The sequence below is a fragment of the Microcaecilia unicolor genome, chromosome 3 (assembly GCF_901765095.1).
Source record: "Microcaecilia unicolor chromosome 3, aMicUni1.1, whole genome shotgun sequence".
Lineage (NCBI taxonomy): Eukaryota > Metazoa > Chordata > Amphibia > Gymnophiona > Siphonopidae > Microcaecilia > Microcaecilia unicolor.
The window spans coordinates 350,240,666-350,258,593 of NC_044033.1; the positions used below are offsets into that span (position 1 = coordinate 350,240,666).

Below are 17,928 nucleotides of genomic sequence, written 5' to 3' on the forward strand. Positions count from 1 at the left end.
TTGGTTCTTGCTATCCCCTCCGCCACCCGTTCCCACTGGGCTACCCCCTGGACCGCCCGAACCACCTCCCAACTAACGCTGTCGGCTGATCGGTAGTCCTGGTGCAAGGAGACCCCACACCGAGCCATCCAGAGGCTAAACCGGAGTATCACCGAGATGAGGAACTCCGTCACCGGATCTAACCACCCACCTCCCCCCTGCCACCCGTAAACCCAATCTGCATATGAATATGAATTAAAACTCGGGATGTGTAATAATGCTGCTACCCTGCCACATACCATTCGTGTAAAAGGGCATTCCCGTAAAAAATGTTCCATCGTTTCCTCCCTCCCCACGCACTCCCCCCTTGGGCAATCCCGTTCCTGCACATTCCTGTAGTTAATATTCCCTCTGACATACAATTTCCCGTGAAAAGACAGCCAAGCAATGTCTCTATATTTCGGCGGGATCCTCCGTGAGGCCACCAACCGCAAGCCCTGCCTCAGCACTGGACCAGGTGCATCCTTCAGTACCAGGGGCGATGAGAATGTTTGGGACCTCACCCGTTCCACCCATACCTCCCTCCTCCCTGTCTTTATTTCCTCTGCCAAAATTCCCCAAACTCGTACCAGCCGAACTAAGGGCCTATAGTACCCAACCTGGTCCGGAGCCCCCTTCCTTACCACCCCCACCCTCCTTCCCAACTTCCACGGGAGCCAGAATCTCTCCCACCAAGACAGAACGCTACCTGCCCATCCTGGCGGATCTCTGTCCAGTGCCCTTCCCAGGTTAAACTGAATAAACAGGGAGCTAAAGAAAAGTACAGGGTTTACCATCCCTACCCCCCCCCCCTCTTCCCGGGCCAAGTATGTGATGTTACGCTTGACCGGGTTCAGCCGATTCCCCCACAACATCTGAAAAAAAACACTATATAGGGTGGTATAACAATGCACTGGCAACAAACAAATATAACTGACAAACAAAAACATAGGCACCAGGTGAGATTTAATCAGCTGAACCCGGTCAGTCATGGACATCCTCCACCCTTTCCATCTGTCAACCTTTTCCTTAGCTCCCTGTATGCACCGCTGCCAATTAAAGGTTGCATAATCCCCCTGTTCAAAATATACCCCTAATACCCGCAGTCTGCTAATGGCCTCCGGAAACTCCCCTCCCAAATCAAAAGAGCCCCCTGGAGGACCCACCCACAGACTCTGACTTTTCTGGAAGTTTATCAAAGCCCCTGTAGCCTGTGAGTACCCAGAAATGACCCCTTTCAATTTCTCCCCCTCTGTTGTGTCCGCCACCCACACCGTGACATCATCAGCGTAAGCCACCACCCTTAATTGAGACCCTGTACACACCTCCACCCCCCGAAGTCCCTCCTTCCCTCCCTGCTCTAGCCGTCTAACAAAGGGATCAATTGCAAAAGCATAAAGTACCGGGCTTAAAGGGCATCCCTGCCGCACCCCTGCTGTCACCCCGAACCTATTCCCTTTCCAACCGTTCACCAGGGGAAAACACCGTGCCCTTGTGTACAATAAACGTAATTGAGCCACCCAATCCCTAGGAAACCCATAGTGCTCTAAAACCTGCCAAAGAAACACCCACTGTACCCTGTCAAAAGCCTTATCCTGATCTAATGCCACCATTAGTCTTCCTTCCCCCCGACTATGTTCCACACCTTCCCTTACCCAAGCCGCTGCCTCCAGAACCCCCCTCCCCTTAATCCCACAGGCCTGTGAACTTGCCAACACCCCCCCCCCCCCCCCCCCCCCCCACCACCACCACCTCCTTCATCCTATTCAGAAGCATATGCGCGAATATCTTCCGATCACCATTGAGCAGGGCAATCGGACGCCAGTTGGCCAAGGACTCTGGATCTTTTCCCTTATTCAGAAGAATCAACGCCGCCTCGGTCAGGGATTGGGGTAAAACCCCCTGCTGACGTGCAGCCTCCCAGACTTGCAGCAGGATTGGGGCCAGAAGGTGCTTAAATGCCTGATAGTACTCTGTTGTGAGTCCATCTGGCCCTGGTGCTGTCTTCCTCCTTAAGGCCCCAATGGCCTCTTCTACCTCCCCCAGCGACCAGGGGCGCAACAGGGCCTGAAGAGACGGGCCCCCCCTTCCCACCCCCGGTGTCCCCGCAATATAGTGACCCATCACTTCCTTATCCACTTGCTTATCTGAAAAAAATCGTGCAAAGTGCTCTTCCTCCACCTTTAGAATCCCCTCCTTCGACACCTGAACTACCCCTCCCATGTCCCTTAAACCCCCCACAATCCTATGCTCCCTCCGCTCCTTGCAACACATAAACGGGTCTGGGCTGACCAATTTCCCAAAGTCCCGTTCATAGACCAAGGAGGCATATCGATTATACTGGACCTTTTCAAGTTGCTCCTGCAAATCCAGAATATCCTCCTTTCTCCCTCCATTGGAGAGTAGATAGTCCCTTCGTTTCTTAATGGCAGTCCCCAGCCGAGTTCTCTCCCTTCCTTCTCTCCGAGCTTGACGGGTGAAAAAAAACCTTGTCCGCCTCTTCACTAACTCCCACCACTCTCCAATGGAGGGAAAAATACCCTGGATCGAAAGCTGGTCACCCAAAAAGGCCCGATATTCCTCCTTGACCTTCTCATCGGTAACCCATTTAAGGTTAAGCCGCCATAACCCCCTCCCTGGCCTATGTCCCGCCCAACCCCCCACCTCCACCAACACCAGTTTATGGTCCGAGAAGTCCACGTCCACCAACCTGGGCCCCCGAACGCATGCCCCTTCCCGGACCAAAAATCTGTCTATCCTGCTCCTACACTGTCCCCATGCAAATGTGAAACCCTCCACCTCTGGTGAAAATTCAAGGTGCACATCTACCAACCCTGCCCCTTTCATTATCCCAGCTAGCCGTATCCCATCATACCTCACCTGCGCTGCCCTTCCTCCACTATCCTGTTTCCTCAAAATGGTGTTAAAATCCCCCCCCCCCCCAAACCACCTGACGTGCCGTGTATAAATATGGTTTAATTTTACCAAATAACTGTGAACGTTCCCTCTTACTTTGTGGCCCATAAACATTAATAATCCGGGAAGCCACCCCGTGCCACAAAACATCCACCACCAAACACCTCCCTACTCCTAATTCCATCACCCTTTGAATCTGTACCTTATGTGTTTTAAATAATATCCCTACCCCCCATACCTGTCCCCTGCCAAGCCCCAAACCGAAGGCCCCCATCTCCAGGCCCTCCTCGCACGCCTGATCGCCTCCATAGTTTGCAAGCGTGTCTCCTGGATTAGGAAACAGTCTGCCTGGATCGTGGAGAGGCCCTCAAAGGCCAAACATTGCGCCCTCTGGGAGGCCACACTCGCCACATTCAGAGTGGCAAATAATAATATAATACCTGCCATTATGTAGGGAAAGATGACTGTCTCCCAACCTCTTCCTGCTGAACTGCTTCCTTCACATCACCCCTACCTAGAGCCCAGACCCCTTCAACCACTTCTTCCTCCGCCCAATCCCTAACCCCAGCTTCAAAACCTCCCTCCTTCCCCACCCCCTCCCCCCCCTCCCTTCTTCCTTCCCTTCTTCTTCTTAGACTCATCCAACCCCCCTCCTCTTCAGACAAAGACAAACCCCTCCGCCCTCCTTCCTCTATTTGCCCCCCCTCCCCCCTCTGATCCCCTCCCACCCCCTGAACTTTCCCCCTCTCAATCCTGTGATCCTTCCCCTGTAGAGCTCGAATTCTATCCGATCGCCTCATAAGCTTCTCCCCCTCTCCTGCCCCCCCTCTTCCCCCCTCCCCGTCCAACCCACCCCCACCCTCCACACTAATCTCCATCCTCCTAACCTTCCCCCCCTTCTTCTTACGCTTACCCCCCTCTCCCTCCACCCCCTCTAATTTCCTCTTTCCTTCCTCCCCTCCCCCCACAACCCCACCGACCCCTTCCCCTTCTTCTTCCACCACCTCCTCTTCCTCTGCCAAAACCTGAAACCGGTTTCCTGTCTCCCTCTGTTGCCGAGCCCCCTCTCCTGACCCCCCTGAAATCCCTCTACCCTTCCCCTTCACCCCCCTCTGCTTCTTTGGGACCTGGGCCCACTCATCTACCCCTTCCAGCCCTTGCCCCTGTTTCCCCACCTGTGCTGCTGCCTCTGGAACCCCCACCTCCACAACCTCCCTCTGTGCCCCCCTTGCCCCCTGATCCTGACCCTGAACCCCCCCTCCCCCCACCCCCTCCTCCTGCACCTCCTCTTCCCTCCCCCCATTATGCGACGCCCTAGGGCAGTCCCGGAAGGCATGCCCCAGACCACCACAAGATTGCACCTGATTGAAGAACACTCTTCGGTGGGATGATCTTTTGATCCGCACTTAGCACATTGCTGTACTGGGCAGGACATGCTAAAATGGCGGAAAGACCCACACCGAAAACATTGTCTTGGCTGTCCCTTGTAAAAACACAGGATTCTGTCCCTTCCAATAAAAGCCGCTGAAGGAATGTGTTGTACTACCTGCCCTACCTGGTGAAGTTTAACCAAAGCCCCCCCCCGCCCAGACTCTACTTGGATCCGGGAGTTTGGTCAATGGAGTCCTCAACTCGGCATACCTGTGCAGCCAAAAGGCCAAGTCTGCCCCTGAGATGGACTCGTTACGGACTAGCAGAGTCACCTGCACCAGATCTGGCCGACTGATGGGAACTACCCTATAACATTTCCAATCCCCCCTTCCTCTTACCCCCTCATACTTTTCCCAGAAGACCTCCATGCCTCTCTGGGTCAGAAAACTGACATCGTATTCTGGGAGATTAACTGGATGAATACAGGCATAGAGGTCTTCTGGGACAAACCCTAACCCCAAAACTAGTTTCAACACTGTATCACGTGAAGGCATTCCCCCCTCCCCCACCCACTTGATTTGGACCACATTCCTTCTCTTGGGCGGTTGCCCATAACCCCTACCTCCCCCGAACCCAGCATCTGTGTTATTACTATAGGAAAACTGCCCCTTCCCTCTTCCTCCTTCCCTATTAACCACATCTGAAAAGGAGGGCTGACCCTGCCTCCACTGACTTCCCCTCCTCCCTGAGCTTATCCCTTCCTTGCCTGAAGATCCCTTCCCCCCCACCTGCTGATCCTGCCCACCCCCTTTACCTTCCCTTACCATCTCCCCATCAACCCCCTCCCCCCTTCCACAAACTGGAACAGCAACCCGTTCACCAACTTTTTCACCAACAGAACAGTTCCCCAAACCCTCTGCCCCTTACCCCCCTCCCTCACATCACAAATCAACATATCCTGAACATCATCCCCTCCCCCTCCCCCCTGCCCACAGTCAGTGCCCAGAGAACTGAGCCCCCTGGAATCTATAACCAGTTCTGAACAGTCCTTAGCTTTCACAATGCTTCCCTGGGAGTGAGCTCCCTCTGCCTGGGCTGCAGATCCCCCAGCAATATCTTCTGTCAGAGAGACTGCTGATACACTCTGAGGAGAGCTCTGTTCTCCCTGCACCAGCAGGTCCCGCGTGAGGCTGCTTACAGTTTTTACAGAGCCAGAGTTTATCTCATCTTCCCTTCTGTGCTGGGGATTCCCTGAGCCTGGTTGTGCTGCTGAATCCACCACTTGTGGCTGTAAACCTGGTGCCTCAATCAGGGAGCTAACTAAGCTCACCTGTGTCTGCAGCCCTAAGACCTGCTGTTCATTAGTGTCCACACTCCCAATGTCAGTATGCTTTCCAGCTTGCTTTCCAGTGTTCACCTTCCCTGTCAAACTGTTGCCTGCATCAGTGTTGGGTAGTGCAGGCACTTTTTGTGAAATAACACAAAACCCCAAGTCACCGTCCTCAGTTTCAAAGACAGCAGAATGTGTAGGCTGACTGAGTTCCAACTCCATTGTGTTTTCAGCCATAGTCTCTGCAGCACCGAGGTCTCGTCAACTCCTTCCCTCTCTTCCCTGGCAGCTGCCTCTAAGGTAAGGTTTGCAGGGTTCTGAGTTGCTAGATTCTTCATAAATTGTAAAGTGTCTTGACTGCTTGTCCCCACCACATTATCTACTGCAACCTGGTGTTTTGTAAAACAATCCTCAGATACCAACTCTCCTGTTTCCTCTGGCTGATTCTGGTTTGGCACTGTCCTGGGTTGAAATCTTTCCCTGGTAATATAGAGTTCCCTTAAAGGGTTATCAGAGCCCTTCTTCAGGGAGTCCAACACCTTTCTTTTCAGGCAAAGCTGCTTTCTCAAACGAGCTTCTTCCTTTCCATACAGACTCTTCTGTGCTGCTGGGGCCAACTTCTGCAGGGTTCTAGCCCTGTTTAGTTTTTTCCCCAGTACTTCCACCTCCTTCCCCAGGGCTTCAATCCTCCTCACCCTGTCCACGATACCTCTGGCTGAAGAATCTGGGCTGCTGCTTCCCAGCTGCCCTACCCCCTCCTCCTCCTCTTCCTCAGACCACTCATCCTCACTGTACAACGGGTCCAGCACCGGCTGAAGCTCCTGACTCTCTTCCATCCTCTGTTCTGCCACTTTCTGGGCCTGCGGGACCCTCACCCTCTGCCTCCCTCTCCCATGCTCTTCGTGCTCCTTACCCGGTAACCGCTGGGTCATGGGAGGGGTGCTGGGTCTACTGTCCCCCCTGGACCTCGAGGCTCCACGGTCCAGGGGACTCCGCTCTCTTCTCCCAGGGGCCAGGCTCGGCTGAGAGCTGCTTCTCCGTCTCTCCTGGTAGCTGGGCCCGGCCGTTTCCCGAGCCGGGCCCTGCCCTGAGGAGTGCTCCCCAGAGCCCTGCCTCATGGCTGGGAAGGGAGCTAGGCAGGGGTGTGCTGGTAAATTTTTAACAACAGTCTCTTTCTCCAGATGTAGCCAGCTCTGCAGTTGGAAGGGCCAGGGGTGGGGGGGGGGGAAGCAACACTTGCCTCTCTTTCCTCCCTCCCTTCGTGCGGGCACGCTAGGCATACCTTTGCTGGCAGCCACCACTCCCAATGTCTTGCTCTGAGCAGCATGCTGGAACTTCTCTCACACGCTGGAGAAGTCTCAGCCTGCTGCCCAGAGCTGGAAACAAGGAGCGGGGAGAAGCAGCAGTCTATTTACTTGGCTGGCAGGGCTCAGCATCCCCACCAGCAAAGTAAGAGAATTCAGCAAGGGGCCCAAGCCCACATTTTGAGAGCCAGTTGTTAAAGTAGCCATGGAGGGCCCTACTTTAACAAACGGCTCCCAAAATTCTTAAAAACTTAACAACCGGCTCTTGCGAGCCTGTGAGAGCCTGCTCCAGCACACCACTGGAGCTAGGCCTTGCGCCCCTCCCTTCCTCTAACCACAGAGCCTCCTGTAGTATGTCCTTCTCCTTCAGTGTCTAGCTACACACTGACTTGGAATGCCCTCCCGTGGGAGATGAAAACAGTAACAGAATTCAAAAATGCATGGGATAAACACAAAGGAATCTGTTCAGAAGGAATGGATCCACAGAAGCTTTATGGAGATTGGGTGGCAACACCGGTAATTAGGAAGCAAAACTAGTGCTGGGCAGACTTCTACAGTCTGTGCCCTGAAAATGGCAAGAACAAATCAAGGTCAGGTATCTGCCGTCATCTACTATATTACTATGTAAAATCTCTTGTAATACTAACAAGTCATTTAAAGATTTTCAAATAAATCATAAAAATGCTGGTGGGAGGCATTATGTACTTAGCATGTTCCTTGAAGATATCGTATTAAAAATATGCAGGAAGTTTTTATAAATGCATAATGATGGGCTCAAAAACATTGTTATGCAAATTCTTAAAAAGGATGACACGAGCAACGACGTATGTCTCAGGCTGCTATGCAAAATCAAAGGAATTCATGCAAAGGGCAGGGATAAAAACAGCTCATCTGTCATAGTTACCAGACCTTTAAAAGTAAAAGATAAAAGATACACAGTGCAACCAGTACAGGAGACTAACAACACAGACAAGATGTTCAGAAACACCAGGCACACTTACACAGTCAGAACAAAGCATAACATAATTAGGAGACCTGACATAAATTGTAATAAATTGTCTAATGTGAAGTGCCAATTACAGGAAAAAAGACAAGTCTAATTCTTGATTTAAACCCTAGGGATGAACTGTATTGAACTCAGAAATGAGTCTCTGTTCTGCACATAGGAGGAGAGTGAGGTCAGTATTGCCCCCTTTCCACCTTGGTTTTAACAGCCATGATCACGATAAACTTCAAATCATCAATATCATTTTCTGCCTGTAACCAGTGTTCCACATTGGGTGCAGAGGTAGCATGTCTGCTAATGCTGCTGTTATTGTTCGATCAGTCTTGCCCTGACCATCCTTTTACTTTTTCCTACATAAAGAAGTTTACATGGACGTATAATAACGTACACCACGTGACATGTATTACAATTACTAGCGAAATCTAGTTTGAACGTTTTACATGTAGAAGGATGGATGAAAATAGTAAGGGAAAGTGAATGCCTACAAACAGTGCAAGATCCACATGGAGTGTGTCCTGAATGTGCAACCACCTGCTGTGTCTATGCAGGAAGTGTTGAGGAAACTAACTTATCCTTAAGGTTCCTCTCTCGTAAATACGCAGTAGTTGGATGCTGTTCTTTAAAACAATCATGAGAGACTGTAGTATATGCCAATGTTTTGTAATGATTTTCTGAATATTACGAGCCAAGTGGGAGAACCTAAGGGTGCAAATTAAATCTGGTGGTTGCATATCCTTATGTCTTGTCTTAAGAACTTCCTCCCTATATTGCCCTTTGGCCTTATAATATCTCTTCTGAATACTTCACCATGGGTATCCCCTGTGTTTGAACCTTGCAGCCAGAACATAAGCTTGAATATCAAAGGCTTCTGGTTCTGAACAAAGCCTTTGCAATTGCAGAAATTGACAATATGAGCTGTCTATTGTGGAAACTTGTGAAATGCAAGTAGTAATCCTATATGTAGGCTTTCCATATATAGAAGTGATGAATCGATAATGTCCCTTTTTAATAAGGATGTCCAAGAAAGGTATCTGATTTTGATCAAACTGCAGAGCATAGTCAGTGTCCATCCCAGATTGCCTACCGGTAGGATGGAGGCGGAATTTTTTTCAACAAAGGTGACCCTTTGTAACCTCAGACCAGTGGGTTCTTCAAATAGTTTGGGAGGGTTATATGAAACTGTCCCCACCAAAGACAGAGAAACATACAATACATACATGCATTCAGTCTTGCTTTTCAGACGTGCACACATGCATATATATGTGTTCCATTCTTCAGACACACACACACACGCGTATATACTGTTGCTCTTCAGATGCACACATACATGCACTCTCACTCTTCAGGCACGCACATGTACACACTGTCACTTTTAAGACAAACACACATGAACATTCTCTTTTGATTCTGTGCTGCTTTTCATATGCTTCCTCTCCTAACCAGTTCTGGTCACCATCATGTAAACTTCTTGCATTGCTGCCAGCTGTTTTTCTCAGCAGACCTCTCACACTTTCTCTCATTCCTCATACACCCTATCCCTTCTCAGCTACCATCTCTCCCATCCCCCAGACACTCACTGGTTCCACTGACTCCCTCCAGTGCCTTGTGCAGAACTTGGTGTCCCTCGCAGCACCAGCAGCTCATCCCCCTCCATCCTATGACTAGAGTAGCCTTCCCATTGGCTGGATCCTTCCACAGTCTGTGTACTGGAAGGGTTGGGGGTGTGGATTAGAGATCTATAGAAAGCTAAACTTTGAAAAATATGCAGACATTTTAGCTATCCTTCTGGCTTCAAGACAATTAATTTACCCTAAATTGTCAAATTCTGCCCCCCCCCCCCCCCACACACACAAGTAATTAGCAGTTGTAGCCTCCCGTGAGTCCTGAAAATATCTCCAAAACTTTTGGGCTTTAGGCACATGCCTAGTTGGTCCATACTTTAATCCTGCCTTGGGAGGGGAGAGGAAAGGCTGACGGTTGGAGACAGAAAGGTAGAGGGCTTAAATGTATTTGCAGTTCAGAGATGGGGGAGGGGTATGAGAGGCAAGCAGAGTGAGGTGGTAAGTGAAGGGATTTGGAGAACAAGAAATGGAAGGGTAGGGTAGATAGATTGAGAGAGGAGGTGAAAGAGTGTGAGATGAAGACTCGAGAAAGGTGAGATGGGAAGAAGTGAAGGCCTTGGACAGTAGCCTACTGCCTGCATAGATTTAAAATGTTACTTTTCTTAGGGAAATCAAGAGATACACACCAGAGCTACAAGTTCATGCAGGTAGGGATGTAAAATCATGATTACGTCAATATATCCTGAAAATCTGGAGCCAATTGGCAACTCTAGGGAGAAGATTAAAATAAAAAATGATATATGAAAGAGAGCTGGAGGGGAGAGAGAGAGAGATGGAGAGCGGTAAAATGGAAAGAAATCCAGAAAAGGCATTTAGAGGCAGACATGAGGAAAGACTACAGTAAAAAAAAAAGATAAAAGAACCTTTTGGGGGGACTTACTGGATTTTGTAATGCTTAGCAGTATTAAATTATTACTTTTCCTCTATAGTTTGAAATCATTTAATATTTGTGTATAATAACTAATAAGTGTCCTGCTCATCAGTGTAAAAGTTTATTTTTCAGACAACACAAGGAAATTGCGGGCCTGCAGAACATACTAGGATTTCAAACTGGCCTTCCCTGGCTCTACTCATTTTCCCCACTGAGGGGGGAGGGCAGTTTTGAAAGTTCTTTTTTTTCCCCATGTGTCTTTTACTAAAGCTTAGTGTACACGAATTGAATTACCACATACTAAATGCTAAAAAGCTCATCCTATACCTAATTCCGTTAGCGCACGCTAAGCTTTAGTAAAAGGGCCCCTTAGTTAAAAAAAAAAAAATGATATTGCACAAAGTTTTTAGTAGCCTGAAAATGAGAGCAGGAGAAGTAGAGTTGCTGCATACTTACATTTTGGTGGGTTTTTTTTTAAATCTGTGTACAACAGACATGCTTCCATCAAGAGAAGAGAAGAGCAAGATGCCCCCTATGTTCCTGTGTATCAAGGTGGGCAAGCCAATGCGGAAGTCCTTTCCTTCTCCAAGCACAACGATGGTGCAGCAGTATCCCAAAAAGAGGAAACAACCGGAATACTGGTTTGCTGTTCCTCAAGAAAGGTGAGTTGCCTTTCAAGCTTCCAATTCTGAAAGAGACCCATATGGCAGCGGTTCCTGGATTCTGTTCTTCAGGTTCTTAACAAGGTCTATAATTTTGTTTCTTGTATTTTGTTTCAGGTTTGTTGGGGGTTTTTTAGGGGGAAGAGGAAGGGGTTCAGTATAGGTAATCAAAGTATGCAAAGACAAATGTCTGCATGTCCAATTTCATGGATGTTAACAGCGTAAGTGTCTTGGAATCCAGACCTTGTTGAGAGTCTTAAAGGCCAAGTTTAAGAAACCCTGTTTTCACTGTGTTTTAAACTCTATTTTACTTGTTAGACTTCGCTGAGTTGAATGCACAAAAAGGAAATTCCTTGACACATTTGAACGTATGCTAGAAGTGCAAGGATCAGGGGGAACATTTTGTGAGATATGAAAAAGTATTTTAACTTTTGGGAAATGTAGAAAAAACTGTTACTCAGAAAGTTTCTCTAAGAATAAGAGTGAAAAACTTAATCAGTTTTTCTGAAGGTTGGTGGTCTTCCTGCTTCTCCTTTTTTTATCTTCTTTTCTGCTTTCCTGTGTTTCTGGATGCGCCTCTTGGGTAAACCACACAAACAATTGCCATCCTTTTGTTTCTTGCCTTCTCCTGACTGGCATGGAGTCTCATTCTCTTCCTTTGAATCTGCCTAGGTAGGTCTCCCTGTTCCTCCTTGTAGGCCTCTCAGGTGTGGTCATATGAGGTGGGTTTCGGTCTCACCCTCTCTTCAAGCTCTGCTCAGGAACTCCTCTTCCTCTTTTTTCCCCTCTTGTTAACTTTTGCACATACCAGTTCCAGTCACTTGGCTGTGTATATTTTACTCAGAGGACCAGCAAGACATAACTTACCACGTGTGGGTGACATCATCCAACGGAGCCCAGTGCGGACATTACCCAGCATTCTAGAAACTTTTGAAACCTTTGGCAGCCCTGTACCAAGCATTCATGGGTGCCTTTCTGCCCAACGTAAGCACCTGAGACTGGCAGTCATTTTTCTGCAGAGCAGAACAGTCACGTCTGTTTGCCAGCTCTCCTCAATGCTTCTTTTTCAGCTATTGGTGCCTTTCTTTCTGGTACACAAGACTTTTTCTCATATTTTTTCTCTTTTTTTATCCCCTTTAAGTTGCCTTAGCGATTTTTGGCGAGTTTAAGTTTTCTTTATTTTTTTGTGTGGCCCCATCGGCCCTCTTAGGTCTGAGTACCCAATCAGGTTATCTTTTTTATTTTTAAAAAAATTGAGCCATTTTGATTTCACCACAGCTGTTTTTATTCCGATGTCCTTTAAAACTCCACATGGTTTTAAGACGTGTTCTCGGTGCAGCAAGGTTATCTGTGTGTCTGACCCTCACAATTAGTGTTTGCTGTACCTAGGATCTGACCACAAGGCCTCTAATTGTGTCTTCTAAAATGCAGAAAAGGACTCAAAAGAGTCCAGAAGTCCTGTGTGAGAGACCTTTTGGCACTTCTAAGTCCGCTACATCAGCATCGGAGGCATTACTTCCCATGACTGGCGGAGCTGCATCGGACACTGGGGTGCATTGACATCAAGGAAGTCTTTCCCTGCCTCAACATTGGGCGCCAGTAGGGCCCCATCGGATCGACCTGCATCAGAAGTGACACCAAATGACATGTCAGGATTCAACATTGTCCTTGTCGGCACCAAGGCATCCCGATGCTATGCATCAAGAAAAGGAGCACCAACATCGTTCCCACTCAACGGTGCCAGGAGCTGTTGGACACTGTTATCACTGGTACCCGAAAAGCATAGGCTCCAAGAAGACCGCTCCCCTTCCATGTAGTCGGTGCTAATGCACTAGTCTCCTCAACGCCAGGACCAACCTTCCGATTCGGCTCCATCATCTTTGCTGGCTGCCTCCGTACCAACACCAGCCCCACCTTTGCCAGTGTATCAGACTTACATGAAGGCATTAGGATAATCTGCATAGAGTGACCTTGGTTAAAATAATCAAACTTAGAGTATAGGGAAATTGGATGCTATGGACCATGGCTACACTAGTGATGGTAGCTGAGTGGGTTATTAGAAAATGTGGTAACTATTTAAGGAACAGAACTTGGGTACTGCATTTGTTGTTGGTCTTCTAAGTATCATAGTGAAATGGCCTACCAGTGCAGATGTTAAAAGCCAGCACTAATGGATTCCGGGTGTGCTTGTGGTCGATATCGAGGGTAATGGTGAGAAAGGGTTTCAAAAGAGAACAGAGGTGGTGAGGAACTGGTGTTGGGTTGGGCATGGGAATTTGTATACTTAATTACCCAAATGGGAAGAATTGCAGGGCAGACTGGAAGGGGCAGTTTAGTACTTTTCTACCATCATTTACTAAATTATGTTACTATAAGAGACCCCTATTTTCTGCATTTCCTCCCCCCCCCCCCCCCCCCCACACACACACACTGACAATGTTGGAAGACTAGCAGCCTTCAGAGTCATAGATGCCAGAGCACACTGAAGAAAATCAATCTATATGGTTACCAGGAGTTGTCCTTAAATTGATAGCACTTGATCATCATCATATACCTCTAAAAAGTACATGCGTGGAAAGAGTGCATGTATTTTTATTCAAGCTGCATGTTGTTGTTCCCAGAGCCCTAGTTTAGGCAGACCAGAGATCTGTATTTGTAAAATACACGTCTAGAGTACATGCACATGTTTACACCTGCCTTGGAGCAAGCATATATGTGTGCATCGGTATATGTGCACTATTGGAGCTGGATCTGAGAGCCTTTTTAAATGTCACATTTAAAATAGTCACTTGTTGGCCTTCTCAAATAGGTGTTCAATTATAAAAACAAGCCCTTATCATCTGTGTCTGCCTACCAGTAATTAAACCTGTCTGATTCTTATGTATCAAATATTGCATAGCCCTTCCCAACCTTGTGGCTAGAATTCTAGCGATATACAGTTTAACAAGGAAATTGGTCTGTAATCAGAACAAACATCAGGTGGCTTCTCGGGGAGCATGGTTAAGGTCAGAGTGTTATCAGAGTGTTAGGGAACTGACCCAGAATGCAGTTCTGTCTCTTCTTTTCAACTGCAGAGCATAAGGGCTGTTTTGCTTCAGTTCTGCCTGCCAGGCAGCCTATATATAGGAGAAGGGAAGGGGGTGAGCCTAGAGCAGTCAGAGCAGAGAACAGTTACTCTGCTCCATAATCCATCTTATTCTGTTATTCCCGTCTCCCATCTCGTTCTCCAGGGACTTAGTGTGGAGGGGTGATTCTGAAGCAGAGCAAAGAACATACACAAAAGGAGGTTGAACTGGTATGTCTGAAAAATGCATGCAGAAATGTCAGTCAGCAAGGCTGCTGGTACCGAAGACTGAAGCTTGTGAACAGCAGTGCCAGTCATCAGGAGTCTACTCTGGCTGTGGTGCTTGGCATTTCTGCTTGCAAACTTTTATACCAGTTCGACCCTTTTTGTGTTTGCTGTGGCTTATTGTGGGAAAAATTAAGCAATGATCTACCCCCTTCCAGGCAACAAGGAATGGAGCAGAGCTGATATCATAGGTCAGTTCTGGCTCCCCCACGGAAACAGTAGAAAAGAAGGTGTAAATCAGTCTGGCTTCCTCTTGGAGATACAGCGAAGCTCCCAGAGGACCTGGAATGAACCAGAACTGTTAGAGATGCTTATCCTGAGATGGGAGAAGTCACATGGCCTCGATTTTTGCATGATTTCTCTGCACAATTAAGGATGCTGTAAGGGAGACTGGTTTAAAGGAGGAATTGTAGATTAGTGATAGGCAAAATAAAAATATAAAAAAGCAAATTTTATCAACTAATCTCCATGGTCTTTTCCCCTTAGTTTTAAAAACTTTGTACCACAGCATTAACAGATAGAATCTAGCAGGCACTGCCGGATCTAGTTTAGTATTAAGGGGGAATAAAAAGAGAGGGAAAAGCAAGCAGGACCTAGTTTAGTATTAAGAGGAGAAATTAAAAAAAAAGAGAGAGAGAAAAGCAAGCATTATTAACTAGTTGCCATGGAGCAGCATAATCGAACGGGGTGCTCAAGTTTTCATGAGGGCGTCCTCACAGGACAGACCCATAAAGAGGTAGGGCAACCCGTATTATCGAAACAAAGATGGATGTCCATCTTTCGTTTCGATAATACGGTCGGGGACACCCAAATCATGAAATTTAGGTCGACCTTAGAGATGGTCGTCCTTAGGTCATTTTTGAGATGGTTGTCCCCGGTTTTCAGCGATAATGGAAACCGAGGACGCCCATCTCAAAAATGACCAAATCGAAGGCATTTGGTCATGGGAGGAGCCAGCATTCGTAGTGCACTGGTCCCCCTCACATGCCAGGACACCAACTGGGCACCCTAGGGGGCACTGCAGTGGACTTCACAAATTGCTCCCAGGTGCATAGCTCCCTTACCTTGTGTGCTGAGCCCCCCCCCCCCAAACCCACTCCCCACAACTGTACACCACTACCATAGCCCTAAGGGGTGAAGGGGGGCACCTACATGTGGGTACAGTGGGTTTCGGGTGGGTTTTGAAGGGCTCACATTTACCAGCACAAGTGTAACAGGGGGGGGGGGGGGGCTGGGTCTGCCTGCCTGAAGTACACTGCACCCACTAAAACTGCTCCAGGGACCTGCATACTGCGGTCATGGAGCTCGGTATGACATTTGAGGCTGGCATAGAGGTTGGCAAAAAAATAAAAAATATTTATTTTTTTAGGGTGGGCGGGGTTGGTGACCACTGGGGGAGTAAGGGGAGGTGATCTCAGATTTCCTACAGTGGTCATCTGGTCAGTGTGGGCACCTTTTTGAGGCTTGGTCGTGAAAAAAAATGGGCCAAGTAAAGTCGACCAAATGCTCGTCAGGGACGCCCTTCTTTTTTCCATTATCGGCCAAGGACGCCCACGTGTTAAACACGCCCCAGTCTCACCTTCACAACACTGCCGATACGCCCCCGGGAACTTTGGTCATCCTCGCGACGGACTGCAGTTGGGGACGCCCAAAATCGGCTTTCGATTATGCTGATTTGGGCGACCCTGAGAGAAGGACGGCCATCTCCCAATTTGTGTCGAAAGATGGGCATCCTTCTCTTTCGAAAATGCCCCTGATAGTCTACAACCTTTTCCCATAGTTTTAAAATGAAAATTTTCTCTAGAAATAGGTATTTTTCCCATAGTTTTAAACTGAAACCTTTTCTAGAGGTAGAAACTTAACAGCCAAAAACTCTTGTTCTAAAAGGCAGTTATTTTCTGTTCTTTGGCTGCTGGAGAGGTAGCAAGTCCAGCAACCTCAATTAGATGCTAACTAAGGTGTGGGGAAGTAGAATATTTGCATAGGTTGCTGAGATAGCTTCAAAGAGCCTGTTTAAAAAAGGCCCCTTAGTTTCAAAACTATATAAAGAGGAAACATCCCACTGAACTTTCTTTCTGAAGAGTTCTGAGAGAAGAGGACATTTCTCTGCTAAGTGAACACTATTTTGCTTTGTGCTGTGGGAACTTAAAAATTGGAGTTTAAAGGAGGAATTGTAGGTTAGTGATAGGCAAAACAAAAATATAAAAAAGCAAATTTTATCAACTAATCTCCATAGTCTTTTCCCCTTAGTTTTAAAAACTTTGTACCACAGCATTAACAGATAGAATCCAGCAGGCACTGCAGGATCTAGTTTTAGAAATCTGAGATTACACAAGTAAATCTGCACTATATGCATATGGCAAGGAGTTGAGATTTGGGTGGACTAGGGTGGAACAAAAAGCTACACATGTATATTCACAGTACTGGATAGGAAGGATTAAAGGAAGTCTCTCTCTTAATCACCCAGTGTTTTTTTCCCCTCAAAAATGATAATGCAGAGAGATTGTGGCCTCTGTACAAAATTTAGAGACATTTAGATGTATAGTATAGATTTCCAAAATGCTTTGTGCAAGAAGGAGGAGAAGCTTTGTTTTTGAAATTCTGATTTTCAAGAATTTTTGCAGCAGCTGAGAGCAATTCACTGTTGCTAGAGGCTAACCACTGCTAGGTTTATGTGCCCATAGGGACCTTAGTAGTGTAAAATAAATCCACCGACGCAGCCTCTTTGGAGACGAAACGTGGCCATGTTGGATTATTTTTAATAAAGTTTTGTGGTTTCTGAACATTGACTGAGATCCAGTCTGTTCTTTTATAAGTTTCCAAAATGGCTGACATTCACATCTAATCGCTGGCATTTACACATCTAGGTTTTGAAATACCAGCTTATATTGTAAGCGTCGACACTCGAACATGTATGTTACCAAATTGCCTCCATTAATATTTCAGATATGGACAGTTGTAAAATGGTTACTCCCTCTGCATGTAGCTGATATATACAAGTGCATTCCTGCATGTATTTTAGAAAAGGCTCTACATCAGCAGATCCCTTTTCTAAAATTGTACTGGAATTACACACATCCCATCCTAGAAGTCTCATTTTTTTATTTCTGTGTTCTATCTAAATCTCAGAGGTTTTGTAAATGTAGGTTGCTTGAAACCACCAGGAAAGCCCATAGACCCTTGTGCTAGAGGGGTGGTAAAAGTGTTGAAGGATGTGTTTGTTGATACTTTGGTAATTACTATCAGTGCTTCATTGGTGGAAGGTGAATTTCCTTTAGAACTTAGGAAGGAGGTTGTATGACCAATTTTGAAACAAACAATTCAGGAAACTACCAGATTGTTTCAAATTCCATTTCTTGGAAAATTGTTAGGAAAGTCATTTTGTTGATATCATTGCTGGATACGATTCAGGAGGATTTGGATGGTGCAGAATCAGTGGTGATAATTTTGTTGGATGTTTCCTCAGCCTTTGGTATCTC

The 17,928-nt window shown here is 47.2% G+C and overlaps 1 protein-coding gene across 1 annotated transcript in view; it reads left to right on the forward strand.

Moving 5' to 3' along the window:
• Positions 1-17,928, forward strand: part of NCOA7 (nuclear receptor coactivator 7) — a 382,797-nt gene that overhangs the window by 165,351 nt on the left and 199,518 nt on the right. Inside the window, exon 9 of the mRNA XM_030198488.1 lies at positions 10,932-11,100. Within this exon, the coding sequence (XP_030054348.1) occupies positions 10,932-11,100 (169 nt within the window). The remainder of the gene's footprint in view (positions 1-10,931; positions 11,101-17,928) is intronic.